At 37.8% G+C, this 17,107-nt stretch overlaps 1 protein-coding gene across 1 annotated transcript in view; it reads right to left on the bottom strand.

Annotated features, from left to right (window-relative positions):
* Positions 1-16,643, bottom strand: part of DCAF10 (DDB1 and CUL4 associated factor 10) — a 59,302-nt gene extending 42,659 nt beyond the window's left edge. Inside the window, exons 1-2 of the mRNA XM_040225724.1 lie at positions 15,354-16,643; positions 2,018-2,131 (exon numbers count right to left, since the gene is read on the bottom strand). Of these exons, the coding sequence (XP_040081658.1) occupies positions 2,018-2,131; positions 15,354-15,904 (665 nt within the window). The 5' untranslated portion in view covers positions 15,905-16,643. The remainder of the gene's footprint in view (positions 1-2,017; positions 2,132-15,353) is intronic.
* Between the last annotated feature and the right edge of the window lie 464 nt (positions 16,644-17,107).

The raw sequence follows: 17,107 nt of genomic DNA, 5'->3' as shown, positions 1-17,107 counted from the left end.
CCCATTAATTCTCTCATCAGTGGTGTAAAGGTTAGTAATTACCACCTATTAAGTTTTTAATATACCAACTACATTTTTAATTTATAAAAGTTCTAGTTACTTCTTTTCCATATTAACCTATTCGTTTCATCTCTTTTGAGCTCTCTATTAATGGAAAGTATCTGTTAACTTTTTTTTTTCTGTTAACTTATTTGAGCACCCTAAAAATGATTTAAAGTGTCTTCCAATCAATGGAATACTATGCAGCCGTTAAAAAGAATAAAACCATCCCACAGGTACAAATACGGAATGATCTCTAAATATGTCATTAAGTGAAAAAGCCAAGGTATGTGTTAGTATGTGTAGAATGCTACCATTTATATAAAAGTGTATACATATATATGTGTGCGTGTGTGTGTGCACATGTATGAGTGTATGTGTATATATGTTTGTACATGCATAAACTATTTCAGAAAAGATACCAAGAAATTGGTAATAGTGGTTGCCTCTGGGGAGAGGAACTGGGTGGCTAGGGGACAGAGGTGGGAGATAGACTTACTTTTCACTGTTTACCCTTTTGTACCTTTGAATTTTGTACCACGTGCATGTATTACCTAGTCAAAAAAAATAAATAATTCATTTTTTAAAATAAAGCCTTTGTTGGACTACTCCATAAAAGTAATTTCATCTGGAGAAAATGCCTGTTCCAGTTGCTGATTTTGTTATATTAATATTAGATTACCTTAATGAGTTTTAGAATTTTGGTTGTAGACTCTTTTGAGTAAGAAAGATGAAAAAACAATTTCTTTCTCTTTTCCTATTTAATGATTTTATAGTTGTCCTATTTGGATTTCTGGACCCAAATCCACTACTTGGTCTCACTGGGATCAAAGCCTCCAGTTTCATGATGATATTGGATCTATCACATATGCACCTTCAATCACCGACTCAGCAATGGCTTCATTCAATTCATGGTCATGAGGCTATATAAATCTTTATCAGCTAAAAGCTATAGCCCCAAGTAATTAACAGCTTTTCCCTTTTTTCAGCCTTTCACAAATATGGGACAGATATTCCAACTAAACCCCTGGCTTCATGTAATAATTCTGGCTCTAGTTCCTGCCTCACATGAAATACTTTAGCATTTTTGATTCCTGACAGGAGCTAAACTATTACATGTCAGTGCAAGCCTGAAAACCCAGTGGGCTTGTGTCTTCAACTCTGTAACAGCTTGTTGTGTGTGTTCCAGTCTGGCCATATGGCCACAAAGATGTTTATGTTGTTTCAGAGCCTAGCTGTATCTTTTGTGCTATTTAACCTACTGTTCTATATGTTTGGAGCATTTCTTCTTTTTTTGATAATTAAAAGTAATCATTACAAAAGTCATATCATCTCATTATATAGTTTTGAAAACAGAAAACTACTCATAATCCATTCATTCTAATACATCCACTGTAGGCATTTTAAAATACTTCCTCTAACCTTTTTCTTCTGATCATGTCATATTTATACAGTTTTTGATTTTAACCTGTTCTATTTCAAGTATTTGTCCATGTTGATATCCAACATCTGTAATCATCATTTTAATGACTATGTATTAGTCCACCAAACTATACAACTGTTATTTCCCACATTATTGAGAATTTAAGGAGCTTCAAACAATAAAGAAGTTCTCTGTGCCTATCTGTTTTCTTCCCCTCAATAGTTTGAATCTGGGGGCTGGTGGTGAGAGAGGCTAAGCAATGGCACTGCCCCAAAGCATTACAGGACTAACAAAATACATGGCTGAGGTTCATAATGATGGCCCTAATACACAAAGAGAAAAGGTAAAATCATATGGAAGTGAAAATGCATTTCAGAAAGATTCCAATCCAAAATGGTTAACAGTAACTTTTGTAATTAAAAGGATAAGTTGCACAGTTCACAAATGTGTACCATCTAGTACTGCTGGTCAAGGTATTATAAATTTTCACTAACTTCCAAAACAGAATATTTTGGGTCACATTAATAAAGTTTACTTTCTCATGGTAATACTAACCTTATATTATTTACACAGTCTTCATGAGCTTCAGAAAGTGTTTTTATGTGCTTTGAAGATATAGGATCAAAAAGTAGAACTTCAGTCTGTTCACAAGCAACTGTCAGCACTGACCTGGAAGGAAATGACACATTTCTCTTAGTTTACTTAGCATCCTCTTGTTTTATTGATATTCATCTATTTATGACTATATAAGATATAGATGAATAACTTCTGTCCACATTAGTAGCAAATATTTAAAAGATTGAGACTATTCACTGTTGCAAGTAGTAGTAGGAAACAACAGTCTCATACATTATAGAGAAGTATAAGCTGGATGCAGCTTGTATGGAGAGTACCCGTATCTAACAAAATTTTAAACGTGCATATCTTTTATCTCAGCATTTTTTTTCTGAGAAACCAATCTAGAGAAATAACAACTTCCAAATACAAAGAAGCACATATAAAGATATGCTTCATTGTATGGAGAAATTGGAAGTAACCTAAATGTACATGAAAGAAAGATTGATTATATAAGCCACAGTATGTAATACTTTGCAAAATGGTGCAACACTTAAAAAGGATAACTTTATATGCATATGAAGGAGCCTAAAACGTATTTTTACATGAGAAAAGCTGGCTTCAGAAAAATATGCTTAAATGAGGCAACTTAGGGAAAGATCATATAATTTAGGCAATTCTTCATCAGTAACTATTAAAATGCACTCAAAGGTCTAGCATACATCCTACCAAACCAGTTTTAGTCAAACTAAACCTTTTCTTTTACGGATTTTAGTACTGTTTCTTGTTTCAGCCCTTTCCTATTACAAAATTACACTTTTATAAACCTTTTACAAACACCATTTTTTAAACTTTTTTATTGAAGGATAATTGCTTTACAGAATTTTGTTGTTTTCTGTCAAACCTCAACATGAATCAACCATCAGTTCAGTTCAGTTCAGTGGCTCAGTCATGTCCAACCCTTTGCAACCCCATGAATCGCAGCACGCCAGGCCTCCCTGTCCATCACCAACTCCCGGAGTTCACTCAGACTCACGTCCATCGAGTCAGTGATGCCATCCAGCCATCTCATCCTCTGTCGTCCCCTTCTCCTCCTGCCCCCAATCCCTCCCAGCATCAGAGTCTTTTCCAATGAGTCAACTCTTCCCATGAGGTGGCCAAAGTACTGGAGTTTCAGCTTTAGCATCAGTCCTTCCAAAAAACACCCAGGACTGATCTCCTTTAGAATGGACTGGTTGGATCTCCTTGCAATCCAAGGGACTCTCAAGAGTCTTCTCCAACACCACAGTTCAAAAGCATCAATTCTTTGGCGCTCAGCTTTCTTCACAGTCCAACTCTCATATCCATACATGACTACTGGAAAAACCATAGCTTTGACTAGACGGACCTTTTTTGGGAAAGTAATGTCTCTGCTTTTCAATATGCTATCCAGGTTGGTCATAACTTTTCTTCCAAGGAGTAAGCATCTTTTAATTTCATGGCTGCAGTCACCATCTGCAGTGATTTTGGAGCCCAAAAAAATAAAGTCTGACACTGTTTCTACTATTTCCCCATCTATTTCCCATGAAGTGATGACACCAGATGCCATGATCTTCATTTTCTGAATGTTGAGCTTTAAGCCAACTTTTTCACTCTTCACTTTCACTTTTATCACGAGGCTTTTTAGGTCCTCTTCACTTTCTGCCTTAAGGGTGGTGTCATCTGCATATGAGGTTATTGATATTTCTCCCGGCAATCTTGATTCCAGCTTGGGCTTCTTCCAGCCCAGCGTTTCTCATGATGTATTCTGCATATAAGTTAAATAAGCAGGGTGGAATTAGCCATAAGTATACCTTATCTGCTCCCTTTTGAACCTCCCTCCCATCTCCCTCCCCATCCCACCACTCTAGGCTGATACAGAGCCCATGTTTGAGTTTACTGAGCCATACAGCAAATTCCCGATGGCTATCTATTTTGTATATGGTAATATAAGTTTCCATGTTACTCTTCCCATACATCTCACCCTCTCCTCCCCTCTCCCCATGTCCATAAGTCTATTCTCTACATGTTTCTCCATTGCTGCCCTATAAATAAATTCTTCAGTACCATTTTTCTATATTCCATATCTGTGTATTATCTTTCTCTTTCTGACTCACTTCACTCTATATAATAGGTTCTAGGTTAATCCACCTCATCAGAACTGACTCAAATGCATTCCTTTTTACGGCTGAGTAATACTCTATTGTGGATAAAACTTCTTTATCCATTCATCTGTCGATGGACATCTAGGTTGCTTCCATGTTCTAGATATTGTATGCTGCTGCTGCTGCTAAGTTGCTTCAATGGTGTCCAACTCTGTGCGACCCCATAGATGGCAGCCCACTAGGCTCCTCCATCCCTGGGATTCTCCAAGCAAGAACACTGGAGTGGGTTGCCATTTCCTTCTCCAGTGCATGAAAGTGAAAAGTGAAAGCGAAGTCACTCAGTCATGCCCGACTCTTAGCAACCCTATGGACTGCAGTCTACCTGGCTCCTCCATCCATGGGATTTTCCAGGCAAGAGTACTGGAGTGGGTTGCCATTGCCTTCGCCTCTAGATATTGTATAGTTCTGCAATAAACAATGGGATACATGAGTCTTTTTCAACCCTGTTTTCCTCAGGGTATATGCCTAGGAGTGGGATTGCTGGGTCATATGGTGGTTTTATTCCTAGTTTTTTAAGGAATCTCCATACCATCTTCCATAGTGACTGTATCAATTTACACTCCCACCAACAGTGCAAGAGCATTCCCTTTTCTCCACACCTTCTCCAGCATTTATTGTTTGTAGACTTTTTGGTAATGGCCCTTCTGACCAGTATGAGGTGATATCTCATTGTGGTTTTGATTTGCATTTCTCTAATAATGAGCGATGTTGAGCATCATCTTTCCACATGTTTGTTAGCCATGTGTATGTCTTCTTTGGAGAAATGTTTGTTTAGGTCTTTTCCCCACTCTGAATTGTTTATTTTTCCCACCACTGAGTTTTATGAGCTGCTTGTATATTTTGGAAATTAATCCTTTGTCAGTTGTTTCATTTGCTATTACTTTTTCCCATTCTGAAGGTTATCTTATCACCTTGCTTATAGTTTCCTTTGCTGTGCAAAAGTTTTTAAGTTTAATCTGGTCCCACTTGCTTACTTTTGTTTTTATTTCCATTACTCTAGGAGGTGGGTCACAGAGGATCTTGCTTTGATTTATGTCATTGAGTGTTCTGCCTATGTTTTCCTCTAAGAGTTTTATAGTTTCTAGTCTTACATTTAGGTCTTTAATCCATTTTGAGTTTATCTTTGTGTATGGTGTTAGGAAGTGTTCTAAATTCATACTTTTACATGTAGCTGTCCAGTTTTTCCAGCATCATTTATTGAAGAGGCTGTCTTTGCCCCATTGTATATTCTTGCCTCCTTTGTCAAAAACAAGGGCCCCGTAGGTGCATGGGTTTATTTCTGGGCTTTCTATCTTGTTCTATTGGTCTATATTTCTGTTTTTGTGTCACTGCCATACTGTTCTTTGTTGTATAATCTGAAGTCAGGGAGGTTGATTCCTCCAGCTCCATTCTTCTTTCTCAAGACTGCTTTGGCTGTTCAGGGTCTTTTGTGTTTCCATATGAACTGTGAAACTTTTTGTTCTAGTTCTGTGAAAATTGCCATTGGTAATTTGATAGGGATTGCACTGAATCTGTAGATTGCATTTGGTGGTATAATCGTTTTCACAATATTGAGTCTTCCTACCCAGGAACATGGAATATCTCTCCATCTTTTTATGTCATCTTTGATTTCTTTCATCAGTGTCTTATAATTTTCTGTGTACAGTTCTTTTGTCTCCTTAAGTAAGTTTATTCCAAGATATTTAATTCTTTTTGTTGCAATGGTGAATGGGATTGAATCCTTAATTTCTCTGATTTTTCAGTTAGTATATAGAAATGCAAGTGATTTCTATGTATTGATTTTGTATCCTACAACCTCGCTAAATTCACTGATTAGCTCTAGTAATTTTCCGATACTATCGTTAGGGTTTTCTATGTACAGTATCATGTCATCTGCAAACAGTGAGAGCATTACTTCCTCTTTTCCGATCTGGATTCCTTCTATTTCTTTTCTTCTCTGACTGCTGTGGCTAGGACTTCCAGAACTATGTTGAATAGTGGTGAAAGTGGACACCCTTGTCTTGTTTCTGATCTTTGGGGGAATGCTTTCAGTTTTTCACCAACCACTGAGAATAATGTTTGCTTTTACTATGTTGAGGTAGGTTCCTTCTATGCCCTTTTTTGGAAGAGTTTTAATCATAAATGGGTGCTGAATTTTGTCAAAGGCTTTTTCTGCATCTATTGAGATTATCTTATGGCTTTTATCTTTCAATTTGTTAATAGGGTGTATATCACATTGATTGATCTGCATATATTGAAGAATCCTTGCATTCCTGGAATAAACCCAACTTGATCATGGTGTATGAGAGTTTCGATGTGTTGAATTTTTTTGCTAAAATTTTGTTGAGGATTTTTGCATCTATGTTCATCAGTGATATTGGCTTATAGTTTTCTTTGTGTTGTCTTTGTCTGGTTTTGGTATCAGGGTGATGGTGGCCTCAAAGAAGGAGTTTGGAAATGTTCCTTCCTCTGCAATTTTTTGAAAGTTTTAGAAGAATAGGCATTAGCTCTTCTCTAAATGTTTGACAGAATTCTCCTATAAAGCCATCTGGTCCTGGGCTTTTGTTTTTTGGGAGATTTTTGATCACAGCTTCAATTTCAGTGCTTGTAATTGGGTTGGTCATAATTTCTATTTCTTCCTGGTTCAGTCTTGAAAGATTGCACTTTTCTAAGAATCTGTCCATTTCTTTTAGGTTATCCATTTTATTGCCATATAGTTGTTCATAACAGTCTCTTATAATCCTTTTTATTTCTGCATTGTTTGTTGTAACCTCTCCTTTGTCATTTCTAATTTTGTTGATTTGATTCTTTTTTTCTTGATGAGTCTGGCTAAAGGTTTGTCACTTTAATCTTTTAGATTCAGACCTAGCAAACAAAATCTTGAACTGATTTCAATTCAGGATTGAAATTGATTGATTTTACTTTCAAATGAAATTCTGAAGTGCAATCTTTTTAATTTATAATTCCAAAAGCACATGGGATTTTTACACTTTAAGATGAAAGTGCATAAGATAGAATTCTAAATGGCCAAACTTTAAAATTCAGAACATATGTTTTACAAGGTAAGGGTAAACATCTACCAAATTGAAGTCATTTCCATATTTAGAAATCATGAAATTATCCTTTAAAGGGTGTCTGCTTAAATCCTTTTGTGAGGTATCCGAATTTAAAAAATTTAATAACATCTGAAGGATTTTTGTATTAGTTGACTACCATGAGTAAAAATATTCAAATATATCTAATTTTAGAAGATGCATAAATATTTCTTTTTGTTTAGAAGAGTCATGAAATGAACTTGTCTTCTTTTCATGCATAAAAGTAATGAATCAATCATTTTTTCAAAGTCTTAATATTAAACATTATAAACAAGAGAGCTATTAAAAGATCAGTAAGACTGACAGTCATTTTTTCATTTTAATATAATCTATTTTTGTACATGGCATAATTTGTAACTTTTAAAACTGGATGTCATTTGTCCCAACATCAAACTCTATACTTTGTAAATTCCATCTTTATCATATATAGATTTTCTTTTAGGACTCTATATTCTATTTCATTCAATTTCTAAAAGGTCTGGCAAGTAGCCAAGCAAGACCCCCTCACTGCCCTAATAAACATTTTTAGGGGAAGCTAATGTCATACTGTCTTCTCCAAATGAATTTTAGATATAGCATGTCAGGTCCTACTAAAAAATCTTGTTGGTATTTTTATTAGGATGCAGTGACTTTACAAATTAATCTGGTAGAATTTATATCATTGCATCAGTAATATGCACCGTTTTCCATATATTTAAGATATTCTTAGCAAGAGAACTATAACAATTCTTTGTACATCCTTATACATTTAGAATTGACATAGGAAGTTATACATACACACACATATCCACCTGTGGATTTTGAGGTTGTAATAAATCTATAGAAAAGTTTACATGGAGTTGATAGTTTTACAATACAGAGACTTCCAATACTTGAACATGGCATATCTCCATTTACAATGGAGATTTTCTCCATGTAGATCATGCCTATCTTTCATTAGATCTATTCCTGGGTACTTGAGATATTTTTTGATGCTCTTGTAAATGTTCTTTTTAAAATTTTGATTCATTTGTTGTTGGTATACAGAAGGCCAACTGATTTTTTAAATGTTATTTATTCATCTATCTTATTTTAATATTTATCACATGTTATTTTAGGTTTTCTTTGTCAATTATCATTAGTCATCTACAAATAACTGCTTTCTTATTTTTAATACTTTTTGCCTTTGCTGCACTGGCTAGGACCTTCAGTACAATGTTGAACAGAAATGTTTATATAGCAAGCACTCTTGTCTTATTCCTGATCTTTAAGAATACATTCACCATTTCATCATTAAGCACAGTGTTTGCTATAAGGTTTGTTTGTTTGTTTTGGTAGATTCCTACTAGTGGATTAAGGAAATTCTCTTCTACCTCAAATCTGTTACATTTTTTCTCATTAATATACATTAAACTATATGAAATATTTTCTAACATTTATTGAAATTATCCTATAGTTTTCTTTTAATATGTTAATGTAGTGATTTACAATTAATGTATTTTCTAATGTCAAATCAATCTTTCATTTCTACCATATTGCTACATTCAGTTGGCTAAAAAGGTGGATTCACATCTCTGTTTACCCTCCTTTTGCAGAGCTTGGCCCTGAAATTTCCTCACTGCCTCAGTTCTCTACTTCCTTCAAACATAACTGTTTATATCTTATATTAGATACTGATGTTTTCCTGTAGCTTTTCTAATTATTCTCAGTTGGAGGATTGGTCCAAACCACCTATCCTGCTACTTCTGGAAAGGTACAATCTCTGCTTCTTACATCTAAAATTATATCCCCCTTCTCACTCTAAATATTGTTTATCTGGATATTCTATTGATCAGTTTAATGAGCATGTTTCATTATTCTTTGTCTTTTCAAAGACAAATCTTTCTGTTGAGTATTTCTACTTGATTTTTAGAATTTCAGTAGTTTTACGCTATATTTCTGTATTTCCTTCCTTTGGTTTTCTTCAGATTTACTTTGTTATAACTTCACTATTCTGTTATTATTTCTTGAGACAGATACTCAGATAATTAATTTTCCTTGTCTTCCTTTCTAGTTTATTAAAAATCATAATTTTCATACTAAGTACAGATTTATTTATATCCCACAACTTTTGAGATGTGGTATTTTCATTTAGTTCTAAATATTTCTACTTTCCATTATCATTTCTACTTTGACTTATGAGCTATTTATAAATTTTTACTTATATATATTTAACTTGAAAATACATGCTATTAATTTCTAGCAATCACATTATCCTGAGAAACTATTTAATGACAATCTTTTGAAATACATGGTCTTATAAGAAAGGAATTTTTAACTCATCTTTGTGTGTGTAAGGAAAAACAACCATGAGGCAGCTGTTACATAAGTGTGATATTAAAAAATACTAAATATTCAATAGTAATATAAATTAACATATGAATAAAAAATTTAAAATTTAAAAGATAAAAACAGGCTAACCTATAGGTTATAAAAATGCTTGCCAAGTGATATTAATTCTAACTCAAATTGTTTATCATATTATTCTACTAACTCCCAAACATTTATTAATTTTAGAAATTGTAGCCATAATTATCTCTTTGACCCAGATGCCTTTGTTTGGACCATGAACTGCCATAGGAAACTGCATAAAGACCCTCCAAGAATTTCCACATTAAACAGGTAGTCATTCATATAAAACAAACTTATGGTTACAAAAGAGGAAGGAAGGAATGATAAATTAGGTGTAGGAGATTAACAGATACAAACCACTACAGATAAAATAGATAAGCAACAAGGATTTACTATATAGCACAGAGTATAGTCAACATCTTATAATATCTATAATGGAAAAAGATCTGAAAAAATATACATGTATCTAAGTCACTTTTCCATACACCTGAAACTAACACAATATTGTAAATCAACTATATTTCAGTTTTTAAATTCCTTATAAATAGGTAGTTATTAAGTAACTTGTGGTCTTGATATATAAAAAAAAATCACTCTTAATAGCAATAAAATTGTTCATGGAGCTGAATCCTCTTTTTAGCTTTTGCTCCAGTTAACAGTAAGTATACTGGAAAAATTTTAGCCCTTATAACACTTGCTGTTAATTTTTACATTCAATTGTATTAATAACTAAGTCACAAAATAATTGATACATCATATTTGATGATATCAAACCTAATCCTTCAGCCCAGATGAGACATATTGTAATACAGTAGTTAAGGCCATAAACCAGAGTACAAATCCTTTGTGTTTAATCTCCTTTCTGCATCTCAGTTCTCTCAACTAAATGTTTCTGATATAGAGAAGACTATTTTGGCAGTCATGTTCATTAATAAAGTGAGTGTTATTAATGCCTATGGTGGGTATGTATTCAGTGGCTTTTGGCAAAATTATACCACTAAATAAAGGTGAAATTCGGTAAGAATGATAAGATTAGGGATCTGTAACCATATGGTATTCATCCATAAACCACCCCACTGATCTCATTTACCTGCCACGGGTTCTATCCTGCAGTGGGTGTTCACACTTTGTCAAGAGAATTAACGTTTGGATGGTGCCTCCAGTAGTGCCATTACTCTCATCTGACTGCTCCTTTTATCTCTGGATCTCCCAAGAATCTAGTTATCACAAATGGGTTACTCTAGGAGATCCTATGGAAGGTGATTAAGTACTAGGATGGCACTCAGTGAACTTGGGGCAGTAACTATTCAACCACCATGGATATATATTAATATTTTAACAACTGGTACCGCTGAACCAATGTGTACTAGCTGAACATCAGGCCTGAATGTGGTACTCTATACTCTTTGTAATTTATATTCCCTTCCATCTATGGGGTCGCACAGAGTCGGACATGACTGAAGCGACTTAGCAGTAGCAGCATACATATTCTTTAGGAGTAGTATTGTTTCTATGTCTGCCTGATTAACTGAGGTATGTTATAATGTACATTAATATCAACTCCATTATAAGTTTTCTCTTTTCTCCTTGAAGTTATCAATTCTGGATGTATATAAGATAAAAAACTCAATTTCAGAATTTTATTTTTCATGTGAATTGATCTGAATATAAAGTAACCTATGTCTAGTAATTTTTTTGCCTTAAAGCCCATTTTGTTGATATTAAATATAGCTCACCAGCTTTCTTTTGCTTAGGTGTTTGATATATCCTCTTTATCTTATGTACAAAAAGTACACTTAGTACTTTTATATTATAATTAGTAATATTTGAATTTATTTTCAGTGATTCTTTATTATATCTTTTCTACTTTTCTTCCCTTTCCCTTTCTTGTCTTCTAGAATATGTTTTTCCTCATTCCAAAATTTTTTCTTCTTCTAGTCCTGAGATAATACACTAATTGTCTTTTGGTGGTTACTTTGTACATTTTAGTATGTACATATTAAAGCCTAAAGTTAATATATCACAATTCTCCCTAAAAAAATAAGGAACTTCGAACATTCCCTCGTAATTTATATGCTATTGTTGTCTTCTATTTTAGCTACATCTTTGTTAATCCCGAAAGACAAAATCAGATTGTTTTACATACACATTTCCCACTTTATTTGATCTTCATTCCTTCTAATATCTCAAGACCTTACAGCTGAAAACACTTTCTTCTCTCTGAACTTAGAATTCCATTACTGAAGGTCTGGTGGCAAACTTACTGAGCTTTGATTGGATGCTTATGTATTCATCTCATCTTTGTTCTTGACAAGAACAAAGAACCCATATTTGCTGGGTACAGACATTCAGGTTGGCAGTTTTTCCCAGCATACTGAAATGTAATTACCACTATCCTCTAATTTACACTATTATTGATGACTGGTTGGCTTTCACTTGCATAGTTACTCCTTTGAAGGCCTTTTCCCCCCTGGCTTTCATCATTTTATATCTGTTGTCCTACAGTTTCCTATATGGCAAGGGAGAATTCCTGCTAGAGGTGTGTCAGGTTTCTTAAATCATTTGATACCTTTCTTCAATTCTGGAAAGTTCTCAGCTATTGCTGCTTCAAGTTTATCCTATTATTGCATTTTCATTAGGAACTAACCAGATATACAGTGTGCATTTTTATCTTTGTGCTTTGTGTCACCAATCCTCCTTCATATTTTCAGTCTCTTTGCCTCTCTTTTCTGTAATCTGGATAAGTTCTTCACTTTTATTTTACACTATACTAATTCTCTCTACATCAGTGCCTAATGTATTCTTATAGAGGATAGCATAAGAAAGTCCATATTATTGCAAATATTATCAAATTTCCTTTTTCAAAATGCCATTTTAGGAGGTGACACACTTATCTTGACAATGCTGCTATTGCTTAAAACATTTTACAGTTCTTTACAAATTACCTTCTGGTCCAGGTAGCCTTCATTTTTCTTTCTTAGTGCCAAATTGTTTCTAGTCTCGTCTCTATCAAATACTTAATTTTAATTCTTACCTTCTGTATCACCTCTTCTTTTTGTACTGAGAAGTCCTTGAGAGTGGTTACAGTATCCAGTAAGCTGATTTAACTTATATATAACTGAAGGATATGTGAAATCATCTCATTTAACAAGATATGTCAAATTTATATAAAACCATTTTAAGTCCTATAAGAACTGGGGCATATCAGATGTAGTCAGAAGACTAAAAAATTAAAACAATGAACTATTTTCACCTATTACCTTGGCAGAAATGAAAAAGAATGGCAATGTGCAATACTGGCAAGGGTACAGGAAGACAAGCACTTTCATTGGGACTGAGAAGAATAAGGATTGGTACAAAGGGGAATTTAATAATAGGAATCCAAAATCTTCATAACCTTTTACTCATTCTAAGGACTTACCATAAGGACATAATTTAAAATATCAGATCAGAGGTTTTAACTAATAAAAAATTTTAAACAATGCTGTAAAAATATATTCATTAACATAGATAATTTATAATGTATGAAAAAAGGCAGGCTACAAAACAGTAGGTTCTATTTTTACGTTAAAATAAACATACAAAGGGAGTTCCATGTGGTGCAATGGTTAGGACTCTGCACGCTCACTGCCATGGCCCATGTTCAATCCCTGGTCAGGGAACTGAGACCCACAAGCTGCACATGGTGCAGTCAAGAAAAAAAAATTTTTTAACAAATAAAAAAGATATATACAAAGAAAAAGTTTCCTTAGATATCCATTTACTCTTTGAGATCATAAAGGATATTTAGCTTCTTTTAGTTTCATTTACTGTCTAGGTTTTCTACAGTTAGTAACTAGTAATTATATAGTTGCATGTTATTGCATGAAATATCAGGGTACCTAAATAAAGTACCACCCTTTACAAAAATGTTACTATAGGAAAACACAGCCCATATTCAAACAAGAACTATCAGTAATATACTCCTCATTCTTATAGTACTGGTAATGAGAATTCCTTCTTCATAACTCATTCTATCCCTCTCAACCCCTACCTAAAATTCCACCTTCAAAGAGTAGAAACAACTATTTCTGAAGGCCTGGAGAACAGGTAGGAGGCTGGAAGGAAAGGAGCTGAGATATGCTGAAGAGAGGAACTGAAGGGTTATGAAGAACAAACTGACGGTATTTTGGGAGAAACTTTAGGAATAGCACTTGGTTGGAGGAAGGAGTGAGGAGAGGAGGTTCCACAGATAAACTTCAGCAGAATAGTTTCTCCTCTCACCAATCTTCCCTGTATTCAGGTGCACAGTCACTGTTTCAAGCCAACTACTATATTAAGAAAAAGCATTTGCAAGTGAAATGAAATAGAGTGTACCTGCTCAGTGACCCCAGATTCTGATACTTTGCTCCTTCCTTAGCATATTTTATGTCTTTCTTCAGCACAACTTTTTCCTTTGTTAACCTATTGTCTTTCAGTTTCTCTAACATGATGTGTTAGAGAACCATAGGTCGTTTGACATACCAGTTCCTTCATCTGAAATATTTCTATCCCCTCCCCAACACTGTCTTCACTAATTTATCTCCTACTCATCTTTCCATCTTGGTTAAGTGTCACGTTCTCAGGGAAACCTTGAACACCCTAGTCCACAACAGGTTCTTTCCAGCCTTTATCTCAACTTGTAAATATACATTATGAAATTATCTAGTATGCTTATTAATTTCTAGTTGAACCAATAGGTCCCAAGACTAATGAAACGCGATGCCATTTGTTGTTTTGCCCATCACTGCCACCTCTGCCTCTGGAGCAAAGCAAGTGCTCAACAAATACATGCTGAATGAGGGACTGAGTGAATGAACAACTAAGTAAATGACTAGGAATCCAGAGGCCCTGATTTGGTATGAGTTGTATTATTTATGAGGGGCTTCCCTGGTGGCTCAGACGGTAAGGCGTCTGCCTGCAATGCGGGAGACCCGGGTTCGATTCCTGGGTCGGGAAGATCCCCTCATGGTGGAACCCTGTGTAGTTTTTCCTTTGCCTGCTGTTGAACTTGTTCCTGTACTCAAATAACAAAGTTTAAAAAATAGATATCACTTTGAAAATTCTCCATAGCTCAAAGTAAACCGAGGCCAAACATGGTATTTTAATTATGCAAGAAAAAGGCAAGATACCATTAACAGAACATCTAGTCTAGCCTGGAAACTTCACAGATGCCCACATCACAAGATATCTCTCTGCAGGATCTTAGTATCTTACTGGAGAAAAGGAACGAAGGAACCTACACTTGTCCCCTAAGCGCAAGTCGGGAACAGGGAACAGGGATTCTGCAGGCTCCATACCCTTGACAAAGCTTAGGTGGGAAAAACATGCCTAGGGTGTCAGTGGGAAATGGGCATTTATTCAAAGTGAACTTATTGAGCATCTACGGTGTACCAGAAAGCCTAGCTCTGGACTGGCTCTGACAAACCTGCCGGGGTTGCTTTAGTCACTTCAGAGAGCTCTGGTCCAGAAGAGGAGCAAACCAGCCCCGGGTTCGCCTACCTCCAAGTGCCGGACGGGGCCTCCAACAGCGACAGAGCGCTTCACAAAGAGTCAGGGGCACGAAAGCCGGCCGCCCCACGGGCACTCGCAAACCCCAGGCCTGGCTGGGCGAGCGGGCCCTGGGCAGCCGCCCACCGGCAGCCGCGCCAGGAGGAGGCGGGTCCCCGCCCTCCGAGGGGCCGCGCTTACCCGTCGGGCGAGTATTCGAGGTTGAAGACTGCCCCGTGGGTGCGGGTGCTGAGGTACACCGAATCCGCGGGATGGATGGAACCATAGAGGTTAGTCATGGTGCGGAAATTGTCCCTCGCCGGGTCCACGAACAGCCCGCGGCCCAGGCTGCGCTCTCTCAGCCACCCGAAGAGCCGGGCACCAGGGCTGCCCAGGCGGGCTATGAGGCAGGGCTGGCCGCGGCTCCCGGCCCTGCAGTCAGGCCCGGGTGGCCGGCGTGGCGGGGAAGGCGGTGAAGGATCTCCTTGAGCGGAAGCGGCTGAGGACTCTAGAGCTCCGGGCAGCCCGAGCTCCCGCGCGCGCCCGCCGGGGGGCTCCGAGGGGGCGCAGGGACTGCGAGGGCTCCCGCCGGGCGACGGGGGAGGGGCTGCGTCAGCCCTGGGCTGTAGTGGCGAGGGCGGGGAAGGGAGCGGGCCGGCAGCAGCCGCCTCTCTCCCGTAGGGTGCCGGCTCCTCAGCCCCGGCTCCAGCCGCCCTATTCCCTCCGGGGCTACGGAGCCCGAGGGGAAACATGGCCAACGCCCCCGCCCCCGGCTCCCGGCCGCTGCCCAGCCGGCCAACACCTCAGTACTCCCGCTCCAGCCGCCACTTCCGGCGTGCGGCCGCCTCACCTCGCCGGCTGGGAAACCCGCGCCGCCTCTCGGTATCATCCGCCGGGGACCAGGAAAGCGGAGACACCATTCGACTGGGGGTGCCACAGTCGGGAGAGTTGGAAGTCTAGAGCTACTGTGTGTGCGACAGTGAAGATGCCCAGGGCCTAGGCTGCATGGGGCAGCGCTAGCATCCGGGAACTGCGTGCGCTATTGTCAATATGTGGTTATCAGTGACCAGACTGTGTCTATGGGGATGACAGGGAGTCTGACTGGTCAGTCCAAGAGGCTATGATTGGGTACTGTTCACATAATCATCTCTACTTTACACTGAGACCAACGAAGGTAAGAAATGACCATATTATGTGCTGCTCACACAGTAAGCAGCACGGTATACTGCCTACTCAGCCTGGGAATCTAAGGACTCAGGTTTAACTTCTGCACTGAAAAGCGTTGGATGGCACAGCGCCTGGGGCTTACTGCTACCCTGGAGCTCTGTCCAGTTACCAGCAATTTTACCTACTAGGTCAAGCCTTTACCAAAGCCTTCCTCTCTGCAGGGAGCATACCCCAGCCAGGAGTCACTGAGAGGAGCCGAAATCTGAATTCAACCTTACAAGCGACAGACCCCAGGGTCAATCCTGCTTACATCTGCCAAGCAGGGCATAGAGGGCATAACAGATGCTGTTAGTGCTGCTGAAGATAAATACATAGAATTCATTTGCAGAAAAAGCTTAACTGGAACTGGGGGTGTTTCTTGGGGAGAGAAGGAAAGTCTTCAAGGAGGGGAACCTTGAGGCATAAGAGGTAGGTATAAGAAATGACAACCCTTCCAGGCCTTGGGGTTTCCCTGGTGGCTCAGCTGGTAAAGAATCTGCCTGCAATGCAGGAGACCTGGGTTCGACCCCTGGCTTGGGAAGATTCCCCTGGAGAAGAAAAAGGCTACCCACTCCAGTATTGTGGCCTGAAGAATTCCATGGACTCTATAGTCCATGGAGTCACCAAGAGTCAGACACAGCTGAGCAACTTTCACTTTCCAGGCCTTGAGCAAGAACTGAGTTACAGAAAGCTGCGATTTGGTGACGGTTTAGGATAGTCTGAAAGATGCCAGGAGGAAAGGAATGAGA

This window comes from Oryx dammah, unplaced genomic scaffold (assembly GCF_014754425.2).
Source record: "Oryx dammah isolate SB20612 unplaced genomic scaffold, SCBI_Odam_1.1 HiC_scaffold_1, whole genome shotgun sequence".
NCBI lineage: Eukaryota > Metazoa > Chordata > Mammalia > Artiodactyla > Bovidae > Oryx > Oryx dammah.
The sequence above is the reverse complement of the archived record's forward strand: the minus strand, read 5'-3'. Positions and strand labels throughout refer to the sequence as shown.